At 47.8% G+C, this 16746-nt stretch overlaps 1 protein-coding gene and 1 long non-coding RNA gene across 2 annotated transcripts in view; both read left to right on the forward strand.

The window, feature by feature from the left end:
- SHOC2 (SHOC2 leucine rich repeat scaffold protein) overlaps positions 1-2363 on the forward strand; it is a 39268-nt gene extending 36905 nt beyond the window's left edge. The window contains exons 8-9 of the mRNA XM_066601415.1: positions 177-294; positions 2068-2363. Coding sequence (XP_066457512.1) covers positions 177-294; positions 2068-2276 — 327 coding nt within the window. The 3' untranslated portion in view covers positions 2277-2363. The remainder of the gene's footprint in view (positions 1-176; positions 295-2067) is intronic.
- Positions 2364-2446: 83 nt separating this feature from the next.
- Positions 2447-14512, forward strand: LOC136626407 (uncharacterized). Its single transcript, XR_010792652.1, has 2 exons — positions 2447-11974; positions 12045-14512. It is a non-coding gene; the product is annotated as an uncharacterized lncRNA (long non-coding RNA).
- The last annotated feature ends 2234 nt before the right edge of the window (positions 14513-16746 follow it).

Here is a 16746-nt window from a genome sequence, read left to right on the forward strand (position 1 = left end):
GTTATTTGATGGCTGCACGTTGCTCTGCATACATGACCAGGATACGGTCACTGACCGAGGTAAACCTGCTGAGTCAGATGAGAAACGCCCATAAAAATCCTGCATTTCGTGTCTTCGTCCCCCGAGAGCCTCCTAGTTGGGGACACACAGTGATTGTAAGTTCTCTCTCCTAACAGAAATTGGTGCTCACAAACAACCAGCTGACGACGTTACCGCGAGGCATCGGCCACCTAACAAACCTGACGCACCTCGGTCTCGGGGAAAACCTTCTGACGCATCTTCCAGAGGAAATAGGTGACTTCATTGTGTATCTGGGGGGAACCGCCGTAAGGAGGTTGTCATATAGTAACATAATGTAGTGGATGTGTCCTCTCTGAGGACAGATAATGCAGTAGATGTCACCTGCAGTCCTATGTAACACCGCAGATAACACAGGGATAACTCTCCAGGTACAGATAATGTAGTAGATGTGACCTGCAGTCCTATGTAACACCACAGAGATAACTCTCCAGGTACAGATAATGCAGTACATGTGACCTGCAGTCCTATGTAACACCACAGAGATAACTCTCCAGGTACAGATAATGTAGTAGATGTGACCTGCAGTCCTATGTAACACCACAGAGATAACTCTCCAGGTACAGATAATGTAGTAGATGTGACCTGCAGTCCTATGTAACACCACAGAGATAACTCTCCAGGTACAGATAATGTAGTAGATGTGACCTGCAGTCCTATGTAACACCACAGAGATAACTCTCCAGGTACAGATAATGTAGTAGATGTGACCTGCAGTCCTATGTAACACCACAGAGATAACTCTCCAGGTACAGATAATGTAGTAGATGTGACCTGCAGTCCTATGTAACACCACAGAGATAACTCTCCAGGTACAGATAATGTAGTAGATGTGACCTGCAGTCCTATGTAACACCACAGAGATAACTCTCCAGGTACAGATAATGTAGTAGATGTGACCTGCAGTCCTATGTAACACCACAGAGATAACTCTCCAGGTACAGATAATGTAGTAGATGTGACCTGCAGTCCTATGTAACACCACAGAGATAACTCTCCAGGTACAGATAATGTAGTAGATGTGACCTGCAGTCCTATGTAACACCACAGGGATAACTCTCCAGGTACAGATAATGTAGTAGATGTGACCTGCAGTCCTATGTAACACCACAGAGATAACTCTCCAGGTACAGATAATGTAGTAGATGTGACCTGCAGTCCTATGTAACACCACAGAGATAACTCTCCAGGTACAGATAATGTAGTAGATGTGACCTGCAGTCCTATGTAACACCACAGGGATAACTCTCCAGGTACAGATAATGTAGTAGATGTGACCTGCAGTCCTATGTAACACCACAGGGATAACTCTCCAGGTACAGATAATGTAGTAGATGTGACCTGCAGTCCTATGTAACACCACAGGGATAACTCTCCAGGTACAGATAATGTAGTAGATGTGACCTGCAGTCCTATGTAACACCACAGAGATAACTCTCCAGGTACAGATAATGTAGTAGATGTGACCTGCAGTCCTATGTAACACCACAGGGATAACTCTCCAGGTACAGATAATGTAGTAGATGTGACCTGCAGTCCTATGTAACACCACAGAGATAGCTCTCCAGGTACAGATAATGTAGTAGATGTGACCTGCAGTCCTATGTAACACCACAGAGATAACTCTCCAGGTACAGATAATGTAGTAGATGTGACCTGCAGTCCTATGTAACACCACAGGGATAACTCTCCAGGTACAGATAATGTAGTAGATGTGACCTGCAGTCCTATGTAACACCACAGAGATAGCTCTCCAGGTACAGATAATGTAGTAGATGTGACCTGCAGTCCTATGTAACACCACAGAGATAGCTCTCCAGGTACAGATAATGTAGTAGATGTGACCTGCCGTCCTATGTAACACCACAGAACACACTAGAGAATAAATGATGCAATAAGTTGTATGCGAGTCCGCGCTCGGCTCTGCTACATCCGCCTGAAGCAGTTTGTACCAGTCTGTGATTCCTGAATCTCACGGTCCTCTTGCAGGTACGTTGGAGAACTTGGAGGAGCTGTATCTGAACGACAACCCCAATCTTCACGGCCTGCCCTTCGAGCTCGCCCTGTGCAGCAAGTTGTCAATCATGAGTATCGAGAACTGTCCGCTCAGCCACCTCCCCCCACAGATCGTGGCCGGGGGTCCGTCCTTCATCATCCAGTTCCTGAAGATGCAAGGTCCTTATCGTGCCATGGTCTAATAATGCAAGTCCCATACACTGTACAAACCGCGCATTCATGTCGTGTCAATGTATATATCTATATCCAGGAGCGCCGGACGATATAGATATGGTTATATATATATATATATATATATATATATATATATATATATATATATATATATATATTATGAGAACTCTGTATATGTAATGAGGAAGGCGATTTAATAAGATGCATTACGTGTTTTTGCTAATAGAGGAATCATAGCCATTTAGATTTTTTTTATTCTGTAAGAAAATATCAATCGCTTCTCTCAATTTTTTTCCTTTGCTGAATTTTGTGTATTTTTGTACATATATATATGTATATATATATAATTTTTTTTATGGTCATTGTTCTCTGAATTTCCAGCACGGTTTTTAAGCGTTGCCGATATGATTTTTGGCGGCGGTCGCCGTTGTCAGGATCCTCTGTTACTATCGGAGCCCCTTCTGTCATGTGGTAAATCAGAAGTCACTCGCCAATGAATTCTGAGTAGATCTTTTCTCCCCCGCCGGGCCGCTGACACGCCTGTATCCGCTATCGGTTGTATCTGCTCTAACTTATTATATTAGTGGTTTTATTATTTTTGGCGTTGTTTACAGTCAGGATGAATCACTGTATTGTCTGACCACGATATTCGCTTACTGTGGATTCGTCGCCATCTGTCTGTCTCTGATTAACTTTTTATAACATTTAATCTGGACTTGAAGCTCCGCCCCCTGACATATCTCGCTCCTCTTCTCAGATTATGCAATGCCGCACAGTATGAATGATTAATATTCTATATAATGACTGCAAATCTCACCAGATGGCGGATCTTCTTAAAGTGACCCTCCAGGTTTCAGATCCACTTCTGTCCCGGGGTGTCTGTTACTTGTAGTTCTTTTCTGCCGATTCTAGGTCTAGGTTTTGGCTGTCCAAGATGGCCGACGTAATCTTCAGCCAAACTTAATGCCTGCAGTGCGCTGGTAGTGTTTAGAGCGCTGCTCTTGTGATCCGCGCCGGCCAATCAGAGAGCAGTGCACTGTGTGCATTAGGTGTGATGGGGCCCGGGACGGACGGACGCCAGAGAACTGCAGGTAATAGATCAGTTCCCTTCCTCGCTCTGTCCCAAAACTGGAGGGTCACTTTAAAGGGGTTATACCGGAATCAACTCTTATCCACCACACTGTTGATAAAGGTCTGATCTTGGGGGTGTCCCGTGACCCCGTTTCCTCCTCACTGCACCTCCCCACCGTGAGGAGGAGCTTGAAGGGCGCATGTGCGCTGCCGATCCATTCATTTCAATGGCACTGATGGAGGTAGCCGAGCGCTTGTACTCTGCCACTGCAAGGGTGTGCATGGGACCCCTGTCCTTGTGATTGGTGGGGGTCCCAGAGGTGAGATCCCCCAGTTGGAGAAGTTGATTTTGTGATATAACCCCTTAAAAAAGGGAACCCGTCACATCCCTTATGCTGTCTGTCAATCGTAGAGTAAAACGCTGCTTGGTTTTCATAACTTGCAGCTTTAAATATGAGTTTGCGGCTGGAGAAGTCACCGCCGCCACCAACACTGTCCGTGGTTAACGGCTTTCAGGCTATTAAAGGGGTTGTCCAGTTATAGACTGCTGATAGCCTGCAATACCAAGTGTGGCCACTACAATGAGAACAGAGCTATCCGCTCCCTGCAGAAATTGGCTCAGTGTGCATGCACTCTGTGGGGAGCAGCGATCCCGGGCGGCAGACCTCTTGATGGCTGATTCTGGGGCTAGCCTGTCAATGGTTTACAACTGAACAACCCCTTTTAATCACGGCAGAGCTAGTGGCTGCCGTTATTACTCTCTGGATGTCACCTCATGTATTAAAGCAGCACTTTTTGCCCGACGTGACAGGCCGCTGCAATCCGCGCGTCTCCGTGAGGGCTGCATGAGGCACGTGACTGGTTCCCTTTAAGTCTCATGCGTTTTGTAGACATCCGTACAATGTAAATGAATTCTATACAATGATTGTATTATGGCCACAAGGCTTTTGCCCCTTTCCCCCTCTCATAGCCCCCCAGTGCCCCCCAGTGATGGCTTCTGTTCACTGCAGCTCTACAATGTGCTCATCACATGAGATCTCGGGGTCTTATTTCGGTTTGCCGGTCCTTCTGCTGTGGAGTAATAAAGCCATGGGTGCTGCTGACCATCTGGAGTCCAGGATTAGAAAAACATGGCTTTTCTTCCAGAGAGCAGCGCCTCTGCTGTCCACAGGTTGTGTCAGGTACTGCATCTCAGCCCTGTTCACTACAATGGAGCTGCAGTACCGGACCCGATCCGTGGATGGACGAGGCAGCCATGTTCTTCTATCTCCATCGGTTCCTGTAAGCGCTGCTGACTGTTTCCTCCCTGCTTCGGTCTTTGCATTGTAGCAACTCACAATCGCTCTGACGGCCATATTCCGGTAACGGACTTCACCTCTCGTTTCCGGATGATGGAATCTCGCCCCATTCTGCTAAGTATCTTCGGAGCTGGGTGCGCACCCGCCGTACATATCACACGCCACCATGACGCCCGCTTCTGCGGTCTCCGCATACACGTCGCTCCAGCTCTGGGTTGAGCATTGTCGTTTCTGACACGTTTTGCATTTCGGAATACAAAAGCAGCCGTCCCAATGCTGTGGGGGACCTAAACTTCCCAGAATCCCCTGCCCGTTAGACGGGGCATGCTGGGAGTTGTAGTTCTGCCGCAGATTGGAGACCGCCGGCCGTAGACCATTATCACGTGCCGCAGCGCCTCCGGATCCTCCCCTCATGACTTGCTCTCTCTGCTGCTGGACTTGTACAGCTTTTTTTTGTCCCTTTTTTAAATATTTTTCAAGCACTTTTTGACTTTCATATCTGCTACTCCTACTGTGCCTACTGCAAGCCTTCAACATGGCCGCCGCCCGGTCCTGGATGTCCCGTTACTTCTGGAGATAAGAGGAAGCTCCACTGTAAGATCTGTAGAGGTCCGGAGCCATGACGGTGCGGGAACGTTTACCGTGAGCCTCGCCCCGCTTCTTGTAGTCATATCTGTTCTTATAGCGGAAAGCGGCGTAAATATTCTGTATCATGACTGTAAACTTTAACACGCTCCCTCAATATAGGGTTACCTTAAAGGGGATGTCCAGGGTAGACCAACATGGCTGCTTCCTTCCAAACACAGGACCACCATTTCCATAGCTCCATTGAAGTGAATGGAAGCTGAGCTGCAATACCAGGCACAACCTACAGACAAGAGTGGCGCTGTGCTTGGAAAAAAAGGAGCCATGTTTGTCTCCCCTGGACGACCCTTTTAAGCAGTTCTTCAAGGTAATCCATTGACTTGGATCGCCACGCATTTTGTAGACCTATCGATAACAATATGAATGTTGCCTGTTTGTTATATTCTGTACATGATTGTATTACGGCTACAAGACTCTCGGCCCCCCGTTCACAACCCTAAATCCGCCGCTTGTGGTAGGTGCTCCTTTTTTTCGCTGGTCTTGACTTTAGTGTCCCGCTCCAGGTTCGGTTATCCAAGTGTTATCCGGGGTTCAGTCTTCGTTGGAAGAAAGTTTATCCACAGCCCAGGAGATTATTTTCAGATTGGTGGGGGGTCCGGCCGATCCTGAGAGGAGGTCTCGTGGAGGGAGGACAGCGGTGGGCGTACCCTCACACTGTCGCTGCATTCATATCACTGGGGCTGCCGGAGTTGGCTAGGCACTTGGACTTGGCCATCTCTGGCAGGACCCCCACCAGTTCTGAAAAAGGGGCTCTGGCAGTCACACATATGCACCATCACTCATTTTAATGAGCCCACCAGAGATGGCGGCGTTCAGGCGCTCAGTGGGACCCCACTGATCACAAAAATGGGTTTGCAGCGGTCAACTTAAGCTAAGTTGCTCCAATCTTTTCACCGGGGCTACTGAAGATAGCAGAGCCTGAACTTGGCCATCTTTGGCAGCCTCATTGAAGAGAATGGAGTGGAAGTGGCGTGTGCGACCGCTGCTCCTCTCCCTTTGTTTCGGGTTTCTTTAGAGTCCCCACTGATCTAGAAATGATTCTCTCTCTTGGGCTAATATCCTGTCCTGGCACAGCCCTTCCAAAGGCTTTGGCTCTTCCCTGTATTCGGGGGTACAGTCCTGTTTCGATAGTCATGGCAAAAAGTTTTGAGACCGACACAAATTTGGGTTTTCACGCAGTTTGCTCTTCAGTGTTTTTTTAGCTCTGTCAGCTGTTTCTATGGTTACTGAAGTGCAATTAGAAGCATTTCATTAGTTTATACACTTTTACTGACAAATACATAAAGTTTCGGCAAAGACTCGATTGCAGTGTTGGCCCTCATCCAGCATGTTGGGGTGAAGTACAGAAGTCATAGAAAGTATCGGCTCCTGGGCCAAATCCTGACTGGCGCCCATTCTTCCTAATCAGCGCTTGGCGTTTATCACAATTTGTGTTTTTGTCCACCAGCTTTTTGAGGATTGACCGCAGGTTCTCCGTGGGATGAGATCTGTCCACGTTTTTTGTTCAGAGTCACTTAGTTATCAGTTTTGCCTTGTGACACGGCGCTCCATCATGTTGGAAAAAGCATTGTTCATCACCAGGTTGCTCTTGGGGGGACGGTTGGGAGAAGTGGCTCTTGGATGGTTAAATCCCATTCCTTATACATGGCAGTGGTCTTGGGCTGTGAGTCCAATCTTTTGGATGAGGAGTGACCCCACCCATGAATGGTCTCAGGATGCTTTACTGATGGCATGACACAGGACTCATGGTAGCGCTCACCTACAGACTGAAGGGGCTTCATCAGAGAAAATCACTTTTCCCCAGTCCTTGCACTCCAATCACTGTACTTCCTGCAGAATGTCCGTCTGTCCTGGTTGTCTTTCTTAGAGAGAAGTTGCTTCTTTGCTGCCCTTTTTGAAACCCGCCTGCTGCCTCCAGAAGCCTTTGCCTCGCTGTACGTACCGATGCCCTGACAACCGCCTGCCACCTTCGCCTCGCTGTACATACAGATGCCCTGACACCTGCCTGCCGCCTCCAGAAGCCTTTGCCTCGCTGTACGTACAGATGCCCTGACACCCGCCTGCCACCTCCAGAAGCCTTTGCCTCGCTGTACGTACCGATGCCCTGACAACCGCCTGCCACCTTCGCCTCGCTGTACATACAGATGCCCTGACACCCGCCTTCGCCTTGCTGTACATACAGATGCCCTGACACCCGCCTGCCGACTCCAGAAGCCTTCGCCTTGCTGTACATACAGATGCCCTGACACCTGCCTGCCGCCTCCAGAAGCCTTTGCCTCACTGTACGTACAGATGCCCTGACACCCGCCTTCGCCTTGCTGTACATACAGATGCCCTGACACCTGCCTGCCGCCTCCAGAAGCCTTTGCCTCGCTGTACGTACAGATGCCCTGACAACCGCCTGCCACCTTCGCCTCACTGTACATAGATGCCCTGACACCTGCCTGCCGCCTCCAGAAGCCTTTGCCTCGCTGTACGTACCGATGCCCTGACACCCGCCTTCGCCTTGCTGTACATACAGATGCCCTGACACCTGCCTGCCACCTCCAGAAGCCTTCGCCTTGCTGTACGTACTGATGCCATCACACCCGCCTGCCACCTCCAGAAGCCTTCGCCTTGCTGTACGTACTGATGCCATCACACCCGCCTGCCACCTCCAGAAGCCTTCGCCTTGCTGTAGGTACAGATGCCCTGACACCCGCCTGCTGCCAAGCGAACTCTACACCGGTGATGAAGTGGTCCCGTCACTGAATCCTCTCCCCCTCATCACTGATATGTTAGCAGGTCCTTTTGTGGCCAGGCTGAAATTTAGGGAAAATTTGAGTTTTTGTAATAGTTAATTTTCTTGGCAAGGAATGTCTTCAGATTGTTATGAAGATTGATCAGACGAATTGCAATAACTTGTAGAGTTGAAGGGATTTACCAAAATTGTAAGTTATTTCCTATCCACAGGATAGCGGATTACTTGCTAATCAGTGGTGATCTGCTGAGACCCCCGTCGATCTCCAGACCAAGACCCCTGTAGTGACGTATCTGTAATGGAGCGCTGGCCGAGCGCTTACAGTCACTGCGCCATTCATTTCACTGACGCTGATAGAATTACCTGAGCGGGTGCCACTTGGGTACCACTTGGGTATCTTGGCAGTCCCGTTAACCGTGAATGGAGTAACCCTGCAATGAGGAAGACTGGGGACACGGGACTGCGTTACTAAGACTGGCGGGGTCCTCAACAGTGAGACTTTCATTGATTGGCCAGTTATCCCGTATCCTGTGGATTTTGGTACTACCCCTCTAATCCGGATTGCCACTCTAAAAACTACTGCAGCAAACTTTGTGTCCTTCTCAAAACTCTTGGCCAGGACTACATTGTGGCGACTCCCAGCTGACCTTTTTGACCCCCATTTAGGTATTGGATTGCCCCATCAGCAGTGTCTGGTCTCCTACATCCTCCGGTGTCAGCGGATCACGGAGCACTAACAGGGACCCCCTTTACGCTGAATGCCCCCGGCGCCCCCCGCTGCTGGTGCAGGGTGTTGTCATGAGACGGAGATGGGTTAGTAAATATCATGCATTTTTAATGAAGGGGCAGAGTGTAATGTAAGTGGTGGTTGCATCATGGGCATTAGTGCTGTAAATTACCCTGCCGATAGCCATTTAGTTTTTTGCTCCTGTTTGCAACAATATCCCATTTCTTCTGCCCATTAGACACTGAAAGCATCCAGACGTGTGAAGCTAAGTGCTCGTTAGTCGCTGCACAGGAAGCGGCTCACATGACCACTCATCGGGGTGGGTCCGGCCGCCATCCCACTCATTGTATTGTTGTACATAACGTGGAAGCAGACGGGGCGCCCACCGTCACCCCCCCCCCCCCCCCGCTTCTGTTGCAGATCTTCAGATCTTAGGCCTCCTTTTATACAAGACGATTCTCGCTTGAAGGAGCAACTATCACTTTGCGCTCGTGCCGCCTGTGTGAGGGGAGACATGAGGGGAGCGGGGTGTGATTAAACGTAACGAGAAGTGAACGAGCCAACGATGATTTTTAGTCCTGCTGAGACTGGGCAAACAACGAAAAGTGGGCAATTCTCGTCCGCCAAGTCGTTGGCTCGCGTTTAAATCGATCGTTGTTCATTTTCACTTGTTTGAACGATGTTTTTGAATGATGATTGTTGCGTCTAAACGCAGCGTTGGGCCTTACGGCGAGGGGGTGCTGGCTGCTCCAGGGGCCGGGAGGGATCCCCTAGGGGATAGTTGGATGGAAACTGCCGCAAATGCATTAAAAATAGTTCATGCCAAACATTGTGCCCCCGCTTTGCTCTTGAGAGCGCTGACCTTTATGGCCGCAGCAGCGATGCCACATGTGCTCTTGGGTGTTTCATTTTGATTGTTACAAATACGGTAAGAGTATTGATACATTTTTTCCCCATAAGGAACTTGTGATCGTCTGATCGCTCCGAGTATAAAGTAACACCATAGTATTGCATTAGGCCGCATCCTGACAGCTACTGGCACACCTTGCCATGGCAGCCTAGAGCCTTCCGCAGGCCACCAGCGCTGCCCAGCAAGAGAACGGCGCCCTGTGAGCTCATGGTGGGGAGGGGGAACAACCATTTGGGACCCTTTAACACCGATCAGAGCATCTAAATGCCGGGATCAGCATGAATGCTGAAAGCAGCTGCTGCAGTTGGGTGTAAAGACAGCCGGCACCTCCTTGTATGGAGTGGGATCGGATGCTGATCCCATTGCATACAAACCCCGCACACCCAGGACACAGCTTGGGGCACATGGTGGGAATCTGCCGATCAGCTGTGAGCACCGCTGTACATTTAGCAGCAGCGCCTGGTGTGGCAGCTCAGTCCTATTCACTGAGCTGTTCTTAGGCCACATGACTGACGAACGCGATGTCACAGGCCTGAGCTGAGGCTGGGGCGCTCCGCCGTGGGACGTAGCTGATTATTGGGAGTCCTGGACAGCAGACCCCTACTGTCATCACACATTGACCCGTCCTGCAGGTAGCGCAGCAATATCCCCGTCCTAGAAAACCCCTTTAACTCCTTATTGCCAAACTAATTGCACAGCAGCATCCAGCCCCGACCGCCACGGCCACTTCTGCACTTCTGATTTCTTTGTGCCATTAAATCCCCTCAGCCACATGTGAGTGCCAGTGTTGTCCCCCCGACCTGTTCCAGCTCCGTGCCAAATCAATGCTCTCGCCTGTTTGTTTTCTGCTGTGGCAAATTGCCTGTGACCTGTTAGGAGTTTTGCACACGTTTGTGACCCTCTGCCCTAGACCTTCAGCCTTTAAGGGAGGGGCAGTGGGCCATACTTTAGTAAACTGACCTGCCAGTCCTCACCCCCAACTCCCTCATTAACCTCTTAATGATTTGGGCTACTTTTAGACGTAGCGATTAGCGTTCAAAAAAAATCGTTCAAACGAGCAAAAGTGAAAGATAATCGTTCGGTCTAAACGAGCGCCAACGACTGAACGATAATGGTTTGCTCTTCATTCATCCATTTCCTGTAGGCGTAAACCTCATCAGTGGCTCCTTCGTTATCGTTTGGTTTAAACGGCGCTCGTTCAGTCGTTCTCATTCGCTTATACTGGGACTGACCGAGTCTTGTTTGAACAAGCCACCGATGCATCTTCCTGTCCAAAGGTGCCGCACGATGAATTATCGCTTGTCGCTGCCAGGATAAACTAAACCATTATTGTTCCTTGTAAAAGGCCCCAACTTTTCTGATCCTGACTCCTCCTCCTTGCCAATCAAAAGCCGGTGCTTCTAGACTTGTCAGTCTGTCCTGCATCCAATGCATCACTATGTGGTCGCCTTGCATGGGCTGTTGCCTTGACCATAGGATTATATGATGCCCTGTAAACTCATCGGACTCTGCGCGGCGCTGCCTGGGATTATTAAACAACAACTCCCATCATGCCGTGCGATTCGTATTTTGCAAAATAAACACATCGCTTGCTTGTATTGCCGCCATCGTGTAAACCGTCGGCCGCTGTCCTGCCATGGCTTCAATTTCTCTAGACTACTAGGGAGCAGGAAAAGATGCCTTCACCAAAAAGTTGTGGAGCGCCGGCCTACTGGCTGCAGCATCGTGCCTACTGGCTGCAGCATCGTGCAGTCTGCGGCTGCAGAGCCGGAGTCGCCTTGTCGGTAGCCCTACACGCAGTGATGGCTATATAATCTCAGTCAGAGTTGGAGACACGGAGCGAGCCGTGGGGAGAAAGAAGAGCTGCAACTATTAAAGTGCTAGTAATTCTTGGAGGTCAGTTTCTTGTGGTTTGTGTATGGGGGCGGGGGGTCTGCAGTGAGTTGTGTACAGAGCGATGACCGATTGCTATAAAGTATTACTCCCTCCCATGTTGCTATATTTGTTGTCCTGGTTACTTTAGGTCAGACCCATGCTAGTCTTAACATGACTTTGTGAAATATTGATGGGTACGGTCTCATCCGAAGGAGGTCGCCATTACATCTGAACCAGTCCTGGACCTCCAGCTTAATCCTAAGGGGGTTCAGTACAGGTGCCTTCTTACCCCTGGAATGAGGTGGTTGAATGTGCCCCTTATTACCCACGAGGAGAAGGTTGAATGTGCCCCTTATTACCCCCGAGGAGAAGGTTGAATGTGCCCCTTATTACCCCCGAGGAGAAGGTTGAATGTGCCCCTTATTACCCCCGAGGAGAAGGTTGAATGTGCCCTCTTCCCATCCCTGCGGATAAGGTAGTTGAATGTGCCCTCTTCCTCCCCTCAAGGAGGTTGAATTTGTTCCTTCTAGGCCGAGGATGTGATGGTTTAAGGTGCCCTCTCTACTACCCCCGAGTATGAGGTTCTTGGATGCAGCCTGTTACCCACCTCTGGGGATGAGTTGACTCCTAGTAGACTGCTAGATACCTGTATGTGTGGATTAGGTAATTGATTAAAGCAGCCCTCCCTGGTACCGTTCTGTAGGGCCATACTGATGCGGACTGCTTGTTGCTGGGGCCCCCCTTCATTCTTCCAGTATCTCCTCGCCGTCAGATACTTCGGCTGTCTGTGATGCTTCGCAGCACTTTAATTTGCCAACCTGAAACCCGCATGATGAGTCTTGTGCCTCAAGTAGTGGCGGGAGCGCTGCAGCTGTCTTGGAAAACCGAAGGAACGGGTCAATCCGCCTGGACAGGAGAGCCGGGACTGAAGGGTCGCTACGAGGCAAAATTGCAGAACTGGGTCTAAAACGGCCATTCTTCTTGATGAAGGGGATGAAGCAACTACCATTCCTCGTACTACTGACTTCTGTCTGTCCTAAAACATTTACCAAATCCCTGCTGTGATAGGGAAATGTGCGCTGTACGGGCGACTTCACTTATGGAACGGTCATGACATAATAGACGTATTATATTGAGGAAGTGCCAAAACTTTTCTTTGTATCAAACTTGCATTATATTGTATCTTCTTCTCCAGTCACATCCAGAGCTGCCCCCCTCCTCCTGGTTCAGTCTTCGCTATGGTGTAGGTACCACCAAGTACGCTATAGTCATCTGATACAGAACATAAAATCGCATCAACATGGATTTCTGATTTCAGCCGGCAGCCTTCTACCTGCTGCTCTGGATGGGACCTGAATAAGATGCAAAAAGGGATAATGTAGAAAACCAACTTGTAGGTCTTTGGCTTTTGGCTCCCAACTATGTATCTAATGACACCGGCCAGCGCCACATACGTCCACCTACTATATACTTTTATGTATAGAATGAATCTACGTTGTTGACTTGTTTTTTTTTCTATAATTGTCGCACTTTTTAAATGCATTACATTACTTATCATGTATTAGGCTGCCCGCATCGGAATCCAGCCCTGACCGCCGACCCTGCGTGACTGTAGTCGTCATCTTTCTGTACTGGGCATGGTCCGGACGGCTCGTCATCTGGCATCTGCAGTACAGATTTTTCCACGCAGTCGGTAGGCGATAACGCAGTTCCCGCGGTCTTTTCACAATGTTAATTGTGGATGGGGACGGTAGTCGGATGTCTTTCATTGACTTCAATGGAAGCTGTCTGAGTAGAATCTGCTTAAAAATGGAGCATGCTGCGGTTTCCCCCCCCCTTCTCTTTCTCCACAAGTGGAGATTGCAATTGATTTCCGCTCGTGTGCAGAAAGAATCACATTTCCACAGATCTCATTGGATGCGGGAATCTGAACAATTTATCAGCCCGTGTAAAAGGGCCCTTAACGTGTACTGCTCCTGAGTTACATCCTGTATTATACTCCAGAGCTGCACTCACTGTTCTGCTGGTGGAGTCACTGTGTACATACATTACTAATCCTGTACTGATCCTGAGTTACATCCTGTATTATACTCCAGAGCTGCACTCACTATTCTGCTGGTGGAGTCACTGTGTACATACATTTGCTCATCCAGTATTATACTCCAGAGCTGCACTCACTATTCTGCTGGTGGAGTCACTGTGTATATACATTACTTATCCTGTACTGCTCCTGAGTTACATCCTGTATTATACCCTAGAGCTGCACTCACTATTCTGCTGGTGAAGTCACTGTGTACATACATTACTTAGCCTGTACTGATCCTGAGTTACATCCTGCATTGTACTCCAGAGCTGCACTCACTATTCTGCTGGTGGAGTCACTGTGTACATACATTACTTATCCTGTACTGATCCTGAGTTATATCCTGTATTATACTCCAGAGCTGCACTCACTATTCTGCTGGAGCAGCCCTGGAGTATAATACAGGATAAGTAGTGTAGTTACAAACATGTAGATACATTCTATATATAAAGTATTAAATGGTATATAGCTGCCACAGACAACAGTGGACTGTCAGTAAGCTGCCTGGACAGCCCAACATAAAAGCATTTTGTGGCAATAAGTAGTTCTGGTCATTTCTGCCGGCGCCAATCTTGCTTTCCCCATTTCTGGCTTGCGGTGTTCCTTTGCTGATGATGCTGCCCCCACCAGTGAGAGGTTGGCGATGTGATACGGAGGGGCAGCATTCCGTGACCCTGGATACGGCTCTTATCACCCATCTGCTTTTGCCTCCATGGAACTATGCCGTGTATTCTGTGCTCACGCTCCAGGCACACGCCTGACCCCTTTGGAGTGACACGTAACATTTACTTTCTCTTCTAACGGCAGACATTTGCACTTTTTTACGTTTGCCTCCCTCTTAATCATTGTAAATATAAATGTCAGCAAGTATCAAATTAAACATGTTCAAACTGTGCGTTGTGCCTCTTATTTTGGGGGAGGGGAAAATGTGCTTTATGACTTTTTATATTGAAGCAATGGCCCCTGGGCCACCGTGTGTAATGTTCTGCTTTATCGATCATGGACACAGTCTAACTAATGTCATAACACAGCAGTCGTTGTATCAGTCCTGTCTTTTATTGAACACATTGAGTAACCGTTGCAGCAGAGGGAGAAAGTAAGTGAACCCTTGAATCTAATAACCTGTAGATCCTTCCTTTTAGCAGCAACCATCTGCACTACACATTTCTGTAGGAGGAGGAATTGAGGCAGTTTTGGATAATTCCTTCCTGAAAAAGTTTCGGGGAATCAATATTTCTGGGATGCCTTGTGTGAACAATCCTCTGTTGCCACAGCATCTCCGTAAGGTTTCAGGCAGGGCTGTGACTAGACCATTTCAAAATACAAGTCCTCATCTCTGCTATTGTTTAATTGATTTACTTGTGTGCTTTGGGTAGTTGTCTTGTTACATTACCCAACATCTCTTCAGTTGGAGGTTCTGGATGGCCGCCCTTACATCCTCCTATAAGATCATCTGGTTCACTTTAGAATACCTGAGGAGCAAAGCAGCACCAAGCTATGATGTCCCCTCTACACCATCGTGCTCTCTCCACCATAGCCCCAAATTATGTCTCCACGGCTATAGCCCCATATCATGATAGCCCTTCTACCACCTCAAATCATTTCTCCTCCACCATAGCCCCAAACAATGGTGCTCCCTTCACTATAGCCCCAAACCATGGTGTGTCCTCCACCAGGCTCCACAGTTGAATGAGGTGTTTGGTGCACCGTAGTGTTCTTCCTCTCAGCACAGCGTTGACTATGCTAAAAAACTTTAATTCTTGTCTCATCCATCCATAGAACGTTTCTTAGAAGCACTGTGGCACATCCAGGTGGTCTTGCACAAACATAAGACAGGCCACTGTTTTCTTTGGTCAGCAGCATCTTCTTTAGTGGTGTCCTTCCTTCATTCCTGGTCAGTGGTTCACTAATGGAGGACACAAGTACAGAGGCTTCTGCGGTCTGTAAAGTCCTCTGTAGGTCCTCTGTAGGTCCTCTGTAGGTCCTCTGTAGGTCCTCTGTAGGTCCTCTGTAGGTCCTCTGTAGGTCCTCGTGGCTTCTTTCCCCCCTTTTTCAGGATTGCCGGTTTTGCTCTAGAAGTGATATTACCGCATACTATTGGGGAGAGTACAACAGGCCTGAATGTTTTCCATCTGTAGATAATTAGATATTTTAGCTTTTATACCCCAGCTTTGAGTCTCAATAAGGCATCTTCTTGAATGTTGCTTCCATCAAGGTGGGGCTCACACTGACCACTAACAGACTTGTCAGTAACCAGGCCGCCACTCATCTCCTTCACTGAAATAACCTTTCTATATTAGCTCTTGGTGAAGTCAGTAACACAGAGCTAAACTGACTTTATCTCTTAGCACTGCGGTGAGGAACAGTCTGTGTTATTAGTTACATTGTATTTATAACTGTGACTTGGATACAATTAGACAACATTTTAATAGTAATGCAGAAACATGGATACTTCCACGGGGTTTTACTTTTGTACATTGGAGCAGTATTATAGTAGTTATATTGTTGTACATAGGGGGCAGTATTATAGTAGTTATATTCTTGTACATAGGGGCAGTATTATAGTAGTTATATTCTTGTACATAGGGAGCAGTATTATAGTAGTTATATTCTTGTACATAGGGGGCAGTATTATAGTAGTTATATTCTTGTACATAGGGGGCAGTATTATAGTAGTTATATTCCTGTACATAGTAGGCAGTATTATAGTAGTTATATTCTTGTACATAGGGAGCAGTATTATAATAGTTATATTCTTGTACATAGGGGGCAGTATTATAGTAGTTATATTCTTGTACATTGGAGCAGTATTATAGTAGTTATATTCTTGTACATAGGGGGCAGTATTATAGTAGTTATATTCTTGTACATAGTAGGCAGTATTATAGTAGTTATATATTCTTGTACATAGGGGGCAGTATTATAGTAGTTATACTCTTGTACATAGGAGGCAGTATTATAGTAGTTATAGTCTTGTACATAGGGGGCAGTATTATAGTAGTTATATTCTTGTACATAGGAGGCAGTATTATAGTAGTTATATTCTTGTACATAGGGGGCAGTATTATAGTAGTTATATTCTTGTACATAGGAGGCAGTATTATAGTAGTTATATTCTTGTACATAGGG

Source organism: Eleutherodactylus coqui, chromosome 4 (assembly GCF_035609145.1).
Source record: "Eleutherodactylus coqui strain aEleCoq1 chromosome 4, aEleCoq1.hap1, whole genome shotgun sequence".
NCBI classification, from domain to species: Eukaryota; Metazoa; Chordata; class Amphibia; order Anura; family Eleutherodactylidae; genus Eleutherodactylus; species Eleutherodactylus coqui.